We start from the raw sequence: 12,050 nt of genomic DNA on the forward strand, positions 1-12,050 counted from the left end.
GGGCAACTGTGCAACACAGACAAAGACATCTGCTAATTAGCGCCAGCTAATAATCGTCTACAAATTCACTCACTTATATTATTGGTTCAGTAACTTGTTTGAAAAGCCCCAAAAGACACGATGAGCTCAAACATGGTTCCTGTCAAACTTTAAGCTTTTATAAAACTTCGCCCACAGTAACCTGTCATTGACTGGGAAATACCCAAACTTGTATCAGGCTGTAAACACGTTCGTTTCCTTGTTAAAGTTGAACATTTTAACATGCGACTCTATGAAGACGTTGAAATGCGACGTCAGAGGAACTGCAGTTTCTGGCACATGTGCGCCTCGTGCTTTGTGTTTATGTCAACTTGTTTATGATTTTTGCTTCACAAAATTGGATGGAAATGTCCAGATGTGACGGTCAGAAGATATGTGACCAAAGCATGAACTGTGGTTTACTTGGTTTGGTTCTCATGACTTTGTTTCCTTAAATAGTAACCATATGCCATATTTATCTTAGCTGCAGGAGGCCACTGTCCAGCATCAGAGACGGGCTTTTATTTCAAAGTCGTCCCTGATGTTTGATTAGAATAAATAACCGAGGTCATGTGCATAAAAACAATTGCTTTAAGTTGCTGCCTAACAGCAGCAGCAGCAGCATGTGATATCAGTGTGATTTGTGTACAGAGGCATGGTTGCATCCATGGTACCCAGGCGGGGCAAGTCAAACACATAGGACACATTGTGAGGAAGAAAGAAGAGGAAGAAGCAGTGGAGCTGGGCTGATGACTTGTTATAAAACTTAATACGGCTCGAGGCACAGAGCGGCGACAGGTGGGCAAGCTGGACTAAAGTACAGCACATGTTTGTTACTGGTAAACCAAAGTTCACCAAAGAAGTCAAGGACTACACATACGCTCAAGTCTTACAGGTTTCTATTGCTTAATACATCCATTCACCAGCTCCCGGGGGCATGCTTCCAGGGTCGTGTTCAGTTTACTGTTACTGTTTTGGGAAGTTCGTGGAGCAGTTCAAAAAGACAATGAAAGCACATGAAGCTAACTGAGCTAAAATGTCAGGACATTTTCCAAAGCTGTACTTTGCTCACATGTATCAGGAAACAGTCTGATCCAGATGTGTTTTCACTACTGGAAATACTCAATTTGGTTAAAGCCAGGGTGGCACCTGAGTAGAGCGTGCAAGAGACAGAAAACATATTTATTTTGCTTGTAGGGATGGTCATGATTTTTGAATATTCAAATAGTCATTCAAGACGTCTCCGGACTCAAAATGGGCCTTTGTTTATGCACGTAAGCACAATCGGTCCGATAGTTGAGCCATTTGGTAAACAAAACTCTGCATGATTCAGCAACAGCAACGACAATGTGACACGTTTCATCACTCAGGTTTCCCCAAGCGTATACCACAGGTTCCAGTCCAGAAACATCCCTGTCTCAATAACGTGTTCGGGCTTACCCCATTTACTAATCACAGCGTGGACTCTTCATCTTTTCTTTTTACCAGATTAACATTCCCGTCCACACAGATACGTTCACACTGTGTTTAACACCGGAAATGCCAAGGCGGTCGTTTTAAACCCTGTTTAACTCTCATCGTCAAAAGGAAGAGAAAGTTTAGCTAGAGCTGCAGAGGGCGTCATTTTGACCCATACACATTCATATAAAACCACTAGAGCAGGGAGTGCGAGACTGAGTGGGTGGAGGACCGGTGCAGAGCTGAAGTAGCTGAAGTCCAGAGTGTGGAGAACTAAACGGAGCAAATCCAGAGCGGCACCCAAACGTATGTCAGGCCTGAAGAGGTGAAGCTGAGACGATCAGAGGCAGATGATAAACTTTGACTGTTCTGCTTTTACAGTAATTATTTAAAATGTGCTGAAGCAGCTCTGAGGTCAGCTCTGTTTTTACACCACCTTCATTTTAATACAGCTAACCCCACAATTCATGTTCTTCTTCTTTCATAACTCCATTTGTAGTTACTGTGCTTTGTTTAACTCTTTGTAGTTTAGTCGAACGTGTTTATGTTAAATCATTGATGAAACCTTTAAAATCAACCTTAAATAATTATTTGGCCGAATCTTACTTAAAATTAGAAAAACAGTTGAAAGGTAACAACTTGTCTTTAGCATCCGTGCTGTTGTTACAGGACAGGCTCAGAACGGCCCTCCTGGCACTTCCAGTGTGGTAACCTCGGTGGGTAATCAACTCATGCAGCTCTTCCATATCATTGTCCAAACACCTCACATTCCACGTGACGATGGCAGGAACAGACTTCCTTTTAGCTGCGAGTAGCCTCTGCTCGGGGACTACGGGCCATCGTCGGGTGACGACACTCTGCCTCCAGAGTAAACTGGAAAAACACCAACAGGAGCAGCTGTAACGGCCGTCAGGCTCAGAGCAGCACCAGGACATTATTGATATTATTAATAGAGCAGTTGCCGATATTTCAAATGAAATAGAGGCTAATATGAATATATCTGAAGCGGTGGCGTTCCCTTTGGTTAGGCTGTGGCAGGAGAGGCAGCAGCTTATTGAATAACGTGACCACTCTGTTTCCAGCTCATCTGCTGATTTTCCTAATCATCACTGCATCTGGCTTCTTTTAGACACGTACTTAACATAATTAAAGACTTCCTGCTGATGTGAAAATATAAGGAAATAAAGATGAGCCGTTTCACACTCGAGGTGCTGCTGCTGCTTCTTTTGTTTCCCTGGAAGGGCCGATGCAAATAAGTTTGGATTTGAATGAGTTCAGTCAAACACACACAGGAAGTTAGAAGCTCAGCACTAAAACCACATACAGTACGGTTTGAAATGCTGATGTCCCACAGAGGGGAGCAGAGGTGCTGCAGGGCTGATAGGCCAGAAGGAGGAAAGTAAAAACAGAGGATGAGAACGTGAGCCGACAGACGAAGAAGGAAGTCACGATTCATCCTCGAGACTTTTTTGTAACCAGAAGAACGAAGACGAGTGGGAGGAAGATATTCAGGAGACTCTTTTTCCTCTCATCCCCTGATACGAACATCATTTATTGTTATGTAATTATGCCGCAAGCAACGTGAGACATTTCTATGTTGCACAACAGAGATCTTACAGATGTTCTCCCTTTGTTACAACACATTTCACCAGCACCAATGAAAAACAAAAAACTGAAGATTGGCCCTGCACTGCACTCGGACATGTGCTTTCTTGTTGTGTGCAGTGCATTCGCAGGCTGGTCTGAAATGCAGCAAAACACAAAGTGTGTTTTTCTGTCTGTTTGTGCCCCGGTGACTCTGCTGTTCGCTGAACCTGAGAAACACGTGCAGGGAGTTTCACCGCACGGCCTCCTCTGCACAAATGAAAGCATCTGTAGTCTCGATTGATGCTTTCTCCTCCGCCTCCCCCTTCCCCTCCTCCTCAGTCCTCATAAGAGGCCATTAGAGTAACATGATATTACAGTAAAGTAGGTCCACACTGGTTTCAGTGTTCAGCTGCTGAATCATAGGAATATGTTTATGGTTTAAATAGAACCGAGCAACCCAGAGAGAGGAAGAGGGAACCGGCTGCTTCGTCAGGGTGGTGATGCTGTAATCATGCAGCAACTTCCAGGGCGATAAAATAAAGTATGGTAACTGCTCTGGTTCTTTTAAAGCACTTTTCTACTCGTCAAAGCACTTTGCACAACTTGCACAACCAGCACTTTTCTATGTAAGTGCTAATATCTAAGATTCATAGACATTGATAATCAGGGGTTAAGTAGGATTTAATGAAAATAATATTTTTTATTGTGCTGCTGCTGCTCTGAGGTTTACTGCTTCCTTTTACCAAATACATCCTACAATATATACACTCACCATCCACTTGTTCAACTGGTCATTAACACAGACATCCAATCACACGGTGGGAGCTCAAGATGACCTGCTGAAGTTCAGTCTGAGCCCCACAATGAGGAAGATTTCCCTGACTTTGAAGACGAGCTGGTTTGAGTATTTCAGACGCTGCTAATCTGCTTGGATTTTCCTACCAAGCTGGTTTGAAAGGAAGGAAACAGTAACTCTGGCTTTTTCTGCTGACCTTTCCTCCTGTTGGTTATTGATAGTTGTTCAGCTCGTTCTAGAACAAACTGGTGCACTTAATATCAGTGTGACGCTGCATAAAGTGATGGAGGCACTCTGTCGTGCTTTGGTCTGGATGGAAACTCACTTTCACTGCAGGGCCTTCGAAGCCAACAGGACACCCGACAGAGGCCTCTTTGTTTTCTGCGTGTTAATGTACAGCATGTTCTCTACAGCCCTGGATCTCCATTCATGTATATCACAACTCCTATCATGTCTCAAAACGTCCGTAATCAGCCATAATGAGATAATGATTATTCGGAGAATTCCCAGAACTTTGAGATGCAAGCGTCTGATACTGCCTAAGTAACTTTATGAACTGTAATGAAGTAATTTATGTCCCTTTTGTAAAGAAAACAGTGGGTTTGTAGATATGAAGACTTGGAACGGTCTTTTTCTCGTCTTTCTCTCTTTCGTGTCCTTTGTCATCCACAGATTTATTCCCTTTGCCGCACACTTAGCGTCTCTGTTCTCTCTGCAGCGGGACTTAAGTGGAACATCAGAGAGAGAAGAGATCATTAGAGGAGAGGAGAGCGGGACAAAGGGCAGAGCAGAGACAACTAGAGCAGAAAATCTCAAAGTAGGATGAAACAGAGGAGAACCTGACGGAACAAGGCATCAGTAACCATCAGTCAGTGGGTCATCAAAAGGAAATGACTCAGCAGAGTAACAATCGAAGGGGCGCGCCACCCGAGTTATGTTCATCTACTGAGCCGGGCAGGGAGACAAAAAGATGACACGGACTACATCACCCACAAAGCAAACAGCATCTTTTTACTCCTGCAGCTGGTTTTATGAATGAAACTTCAGTCTGTTGGTGTAACTTGGCGATTAAATCGACAACCCTGACACGACGCCTCTGTCAGATAAAACTCAGGTTTAGAGTAAGCCAGTAGTTTGGATTAAAACGCTTCACAGCAGTAACAACGCTCACTGACAAATGTCGACACAAGAGGCTGAAATCTAACAAGCTTTATTATTATTTATGCAGATGACACCCTGCTGTAGCTCGGCATCTATTGAAGTCAGTGTGTGATGCACTGGGTTAAGGATTCAGTTGAACTGGGCCAGTGTTTGGGCCTGACAGCGATACAATATTCTGTCCGTTTGTAACGATTTGATTTTGGTCTCAGTTGCTGAATGGTTACAGTTCAAAGAGTCGCAACTTTACGTTATCGTGTCTTTTATTCCATATTCACTGTGGAACCAGAAGAGAATGATTCCAGTAACACTGATGTCTGTTTACGTGAGCCGTTCGAGGCTGTGCTGCTGTTGTAGCGACAGTCACATGTACAACAAAAACAAAAACATACTCGCATGAGGAGGCTTTAGATTGATATCTGGGGTCGTTTCAGTTCATCTGTCCAGCTGTGTTTGAGGGAAAAAATAGAAACGCTAACAAGGAAACGTGGATTTGCATCTGAGACTCGTACAGATGCAAAACAACCCAGGAAGCTTCACGCACAAGCAAATGTGATTCACTGACGATCGGGGCGGTCGGCGTGAGAGACGAGGAAAAGAGCGAAAAGGTCAGACTGATCAATGCGACACTTCAGCAAGAGAGGTGTACTCCTCCGTCAGTCGCAGGATCTCCAGTGCTCACTGAGGGAGGCCTGCTCCTTTATTCCTATAAGAAAGTGTGCTGCCTCTTTAGCATTTACATTCAGTCTTTCACAACAGTTCCTGCCTCACAAATGTGCTGAGCATGTTTCCTTCCTCAGAAAACATTTTATAACCTCCATTCTCTACATGGAGAAATAAGCGTCCATCTGACTTTCATTTTCTAGAGCCTTCTAATAATGCAGTACATCAGAAACAACAGTAATAATAAGATAATAAGAGCACATTTGGTGCCGGCTCACAGCATAACAGGGAACGACACTGATCCATGGAATAATCAAATACCAGCATATTTGCATAAACCTGCAGTTTTGCTTGCAGGAACTTTATTATTTATGTTATAAAAAGTCAGCTTTTATTTAGAAGGAAGTAAAAATGTTTGGGAAAGAAAAACTGTGTCGAAAGCAAATTTCATCTGATGAATTTTCTACGTTGTAAATAGTCACAGGGTATAAGGCGTGCTTAAGGTTGCGTGCGACTTTGTACTTCCTGTGAGGGTCTGATTTAATTTGAAGCTTGAAGTTTGTTATAGAAAAGAACCCAGAGTTTGTGTTTAGATTGTGACCTTTGGAGTGGGTGTTGGATGGATCTGGTTGCAGTTTTTAACAGAGCTCTGAAAGTTGCTTCCTGAGCTTCTGAAGCTCTGAGGATTAAAAATGATGGAAAAAGATGTTAAAAAGCACCAAAGTTAAACTCATCCCTGTCCTTCAGGGGCCTCAAAGACCTCTACACACCAAACATCTTTCCTGCATTTGGACTCGCCTATTCTTAATCCAGCCTTTTACTCCACCGGAGTTTGCTGGATGAAGCTCGATTGATCAGATCCGATAAACAGATCCGATCAATCAGACATCAGTGTGCTCGCTTTGAGGTTTATTTTCTGCATAAAGGCGTTTATGTTACGCAATCAGTTTGCATCTGAAAAGTTTTGCGTTGCTCTTTCGCAGCACGCTCAGTGTGCAATGGGCTTAACCTGAGAGCATTCACAGACTGATTCTGGATTAAATAACGTGCACGTTTGTGTCCAGATAAACGAAGTATGTGAGAATTGTTTCTTCCATCAGTGTAGGCAGGCCTCCTGTAAAACAGTGCCGGCGGTTTGATTCAGATCTGTGTAACGATGACCTCGCTTGCCTCCGTGTCTCTGCAGAGAAGGACTACAGCAGCCTCTGCGAGCGGCAGCCAATCGGACGGCTGCTCTTCAGGCAGTTCTGCGAGACTCGAGCCGAGCTGAAGCGCTGCGTCAAGTTCCTGGACGCCGTGGTAAGCAGAGCCGTCTTCGTCTGACCTCTTCTCTTTGTGTGCCTCAGCATCTTTCTCTGCAGGGTTCAGACTGTCCTGTAAGCCCAGGGTTTATCAGCCTCCCACGTACGCATTAACGTGAAAACAACGTGACCAATCAGAGACGGAGAGGTCAGCTGACAGCAGAGAGGAACAGACACGATTAAACTGTATTATTAGAAAACTGTTTCTGAGTTTAAACAATACAGACTGAAAGTATCATCTGAGGGTTTGTGTGGCAGGAAAAGTGTGATACAGCTGTTTATTAATGAGTGTTTGCTTTAAGCTGTGAGGTCAGTATGACTGCAACAGTGAAAGAGGCTGACTGAGTTAGTACACTTATCAGTGTGTGCAAGGATCTGACATTTAACTACAGCTTGTAATTAATCAGTCAGATTAATGTGTTGTTTAGATGTGCTTCAGGCAGTTTGAAGACCTCATTGTTCAGTGCTGTGTGAGGAGGTGGAGGAGGTGGAGGAGGCGCTCCTGTAAGAAACCCTGGGTCATTCCTGTCATTGATGCTGTTAGGGAACGAGGCAGTGATTTCTGTACTGCTCTCTAAACTGCACCGGGTGTAACATCGTTATTTAGTAGCTTTAATACAAGCATATGACAGGAAATGAGGTAGAATATACAGCAGGCCTTTAACAGGAAACAAACACTTTGACATTTAAACGCTGTGATTATAGCACTACATGCACAATATTCACTCACTTTTAGCTGATTTTTGGCCTCCAGCGACTCACATTGATAAAGGAAGTTAGCTCATTATCAGCTAAATGCTGCTCTCAGTTTACAGCAGGAAGTAACACACAGTAACAGGGCACGGTAAAGTGGCCTATTTATGCTTTTTTTCTGCTGTGATACATAAACAGTTTTTTCAGGATTCGAGTCGCCCAAAATAAATGCACATGTGCCCCAACTGTCCAAGCAGGCCAACGCCGAGCTGTGGGAAAATGTTCTTTTTTTCTCCGGGTGAACGGACCCTTCCAAAAGCTGATTGGCGAGTTTAATTACCCTGAATGCCCAAATGGAGCACTTGAAGATGAGGAGGAGGAAGTAGGGTTTAATATCTGTTTAATGAAATACCGGAACTCTTGACTTCTGGGAACAATCTGCGTCACTGAGTCGCTCTTTCCTACCTCCCATGCTGTGTCCCCGTCACACACACACTCCGGTGGGAATGAAACAAAGTGTGAGGGAAGCATTCCTGAAGTGAGCGGAGCGAGTTACGACTCGTTTACTGCAGCAGATGGGGTCACACAGTGTGTTTCTGTATCTAAAACCATTACAGTGGGGACATTTCTGCTTTATGAAGACATTCAGAGTGGTCCTCACAACTTCAGGGACCAGACGCAGTTTAAAGAGCCAGGTTCGTCAGGGGGAAGGTTTGAATTAAGGGTTTAGCCGGGAATCCTGATGTTCAGGTTTTTTAGTCATGAATTTGTTGATGATTTTTTTGAACGAGGACTTTCTGGGGACCACGACTTTCTTGGTGCCTCTGTGTATTACTTCATCACTGTCATCTATGTTTATCCTCTGGGGATATGCATACAAATTGAATATTAATCTACCAAATTATACTGGAAATATTTTGGTTTGAACCACTCAAAAGATGAAAAGGAGCACAAATCAGCATCAGGAAGTTGTTTTGAAGTTTAAAGAATTGAGGGGTCGTCCTCCGGAGACCACAGATTTGTAGATGTCCCTACGTGTTAAATATCAGTAATTCATCACTGTCATCTGTGATTATCCTCTCGGGATGTGTTTACAAAAATCCAGTCCGTGTGATTACACTCAAGATATTTCAGTTTTATAGAGCCGCTGCATGTTGTCTTGAGTTGAGGGTTCATTCCCTGGGAAATCTATCCAGTCAGTGCAATAACAAGTTTGAACAAGTCCAAAATCTTAAAATCTGATCTGAAACCACCTGCTGGTGATACGGTAAAGTCAGAGGATAATCAGTGTTTGTAGGGTTCACTCTGCAGAGACCATGAATCTCTGTGCAAAAGTTCATAACAAATGAGGGTTTGAAGCATAAAGAGCTCTTTGACCTGTCAGACAGTATCACACTCAGAACAAAAACAAACATTATTCAGACAGGAAGTGTGGGATTATTTTATATTAACTGTCCTGGTTCATGGCTAATCCTGTCTGAGCTTAGGTAAGGGCAAGGGTAAGTCAAATTTCACCTGCTAATATGGGAAAGTAGTAAAAACAAATGAAAGCTGTCAGGTTGTAACTGCGGAGGCTCATCAGGTTGAGGTAATGTCAGATTAACCGTTTAAGCCTGCATTTCTTTAAGTTTTGCCAATTTGGTGTTATTAACAGTAGAAATGATTTGTTAAAGTGGATCAGGTAATGGTTGCAGTCCTATCTGCTGAGGTAGAGGAGGTTAATGAAGGCAGTCTGCTCTGCTCAGCTGACTCCAGTCTGATGGCTTTGCAGTTTTCAACTCGCATTCGAAGCAATTATGCTCCCTTTTACCCCACAACCGCTTCCCGTCTCGTCTCTGAGAGCCCTGCGAGAGGACGAGATGGAGAGGGGAAAATGAGATTTGAACCGTCTCCGCTGTCACTTAGCATTAGTTTACAGGCTCTCGCTGCCAGAGGGGAGAGGAAGCACTTTGGGGTTTTCCAGTCAGGCTCAGTTTACTGCAGGTCATTCACAGGGAGGAGTAGATGCAATCGGTTCGGGTGTGGGGGAGGAGGGCTACAAAAAGTCTTCAATTAACTCATAAAGTGGGTTTTCTGAAGCCGAGAGGAGGCTGCAGGGGACACACACGAAGCTGGTAGTTCAGCTGAGCAATCATTCAATAGTATGGGCTTTCAATACTGTCATCATATATTCACAGTTTCATCAGATCCAAATTAATGACTGAGTTATGTTTTTAAATGAAATGACATCTAGTGGTCATATGCAGAAATGCATGTAAAAATGAGCTTATGTGGAAAAAAAAAGAGTTCACTTTAACCCAAACACTTCTCTAACTCTGTTTAGATAGCGCTATATAAATGCAATCCATTATTATTAGTCAGGTGTTTTGATGACAGGATGCTAAAAAAATACAGCTAGCAGCAACATGGTAAAACCCAAATAAAATAAATGTTTTTAACCACATTTTTCTGGCAATGCTGAAACTGAAAACCACATCCTGGTACTCTTCTCTTTGTGAAGGTCTGGCAGTGTCACATTGTAGTGCAGAAATTCTCAAAACTCCTTAGTTAGCTTGAGATGCCAGAAACTACCTTGTTTGAATTAAGTGCTAAAAACTCTTTAGTTAGTTTAAAATGCTAAAAGCTACCCAGTTAGCATCAATTGCTAAAAACTACTTAGCCTCAGAAGCTAAAAGCAACCCGGTTAGCATCAATTGCTAAAAACTACTTAGCCTCAAATGCTAAAAGCAACCTGTTTCGCGTCAATTGCTAAATGCTACTTGGTTAGCATCAATTGCTAAAAACTACTTGGTTAGCATCAGTAGCTAAAAGCTAATTGATTATTGTTAATTGCTAAGAATTACTTGGTTAACCCTAATTACGAAAACGACTTTATTTCAAGTGATTAAAAAATACTCAGCAATAATTGATAAGTTACTGAGTTTGCCTCAAACATTAAAATTGACTTGCTTGGATTTAATGCTAAAAGCTACCTGTGTAGGTTCAGGCGCTAAAGCCTTCTTGGTTAAACTTTCTTCGTACTAAGAAATACAAAGGCCCTAGAACATAATGTCACAAACAAAAAGTAAACTCAGGTCATGGCAGTAAATGAATTCACTGAGATAAGTTGAGCACAGTTTTGTCCTCAGATTGTGTTATTTGAGTATTAGCGCCTGCTGACAGCATGCTGATGTGTGCGTTTCTCTGCAGGCGGATTACGAGGTGACGCCGGATGAGAAGAGGAAGGAGTGCGGACAGGAGCTCATCGAAAAATACTTCAACCCAAAGGTACTTTCTGATGTTTCCTGTCAGGTCTGACATGGTTTTATTTTTATTAGGATGATATCTGTTAGTATTTTTGTTTATTGCCCACATGTACAGGATCAGAGATAGCTCAAAGCTCATTTCCCTCTGAAGCAGGAAGATATAGAAACAAGCCCAAACTGAAGACCAACGACCATCAAATGACCAAAAGGTTTCCACTGGCTTTTGGTCATTAAATGTGTCACAAACATAAAATATCTACAAAAATCACCTGAAAAGTGTCCAAACTGTGATGTTTAAAGAAAATTATTGCATTGGACGATCTTGAATTTGACAACAAAACATCAGTTTTGTTGTCAAAGTAGCAGAGGAGCTCTGTCGGAGTGATTTAAACTTTTATTAATGATGCATTCATTGACAAAAATATCAGACCAAAAGTCGTCAAATCTTTTCCATGTTTTACATTGTTTCTGTCTGTCGGTACCAGTGTGCTGTGACAGTGTGCACTATAGATTTATTTTATAATTTTATTCAAAATACATGTAAATTATTAAATTAATAAAACTCGTCATTACAGCAGACTGAATAGAGTCACTGAGTTTTGGACAAAGTGCTAAATTTATTTGTATTTTTTAGTTTTTTACTGTTATTATTTTTTCAGCCAGTTTTGTAGCAGAAGGTTCGACTGTCTTCTGTTAAATGCCCCCACTGTGGTTGAATTTTAAAAACACCTGCCTCTAGAGCGTCCCTGAACGCATCACTCAGGAGGAAGCGCTCAGTCCGGCTCGTCAAGAAGGAAATCTGATGGAAAATCAGATTTAATCAGCTGATGATGGATGATGATGGGAGCAGAGCCGCTCATTGGCTGACCTTATGATGATGTAACTACCTGCAGTCCTGAGGCCTGAACTATGAAGGAGGGTTTGTGAGGTTCAGGATAATCCTGAAGTTTCAGTGTCATGAAGGTGGTTCACTTCTCAGCAGGCGAAGGTTATGTTTGACATAAGAGATCACCGCCTGCTGACCAATCAGATCTCTGTGTTTGATAGTAAGAGGGTCAAAAGTCTTTTCTCTCTACCTCAGGTGTTTCCAGGCCAGGTGAGATAGGTAGTCTGATGCCTGACCAGCATCTG

The 12,050-nt window shown here is 42.5% G+C and overlaps 1 protein-coding gene across 4 annotated transcripts in view; it reads left to right on the top strand.

Moving 5' to 3' along the window:
- The window catches only part of grk6 (G protein-coupled receptor kinase 6), a 47,095-nt gene that overhangs the window by 14,536 nt on the left and 20,509 nt on the right, over positions 1-12,050 (top strand). Inside the window, exons 3-4 of one of the 4 annotated variants that reach the window (XM_026181183.1) lie at positions 6,867-6,979; positions 10,864-10,941. In XM_026181183.1, the coding sequence (XP_026036968.1) occupies positions 6,867-6,979; positions 10,864-10,941 (191 nt within the window). The other 3 variants (XM_026181185.1, XM_026181187.1, XM_026181184.1) reach the window with 3 other exon arrangements.

The sequence above is a fragment of the Astatotilapia calliptera genome, chromosome 10, assembly GCF_900246225.1.
Source record: "Astatotilapia calliptera chromosome 10, fAstCal1.2, whole genome shotgun sequence".
NCBI classification, from domain to species: domain Eukaryota; kingdom Metazoa; phylum Chordata; class Actinopteri; order Cichliformes; family Cichlidae; genus Astatotilapia; species Astatotilapia calliptera.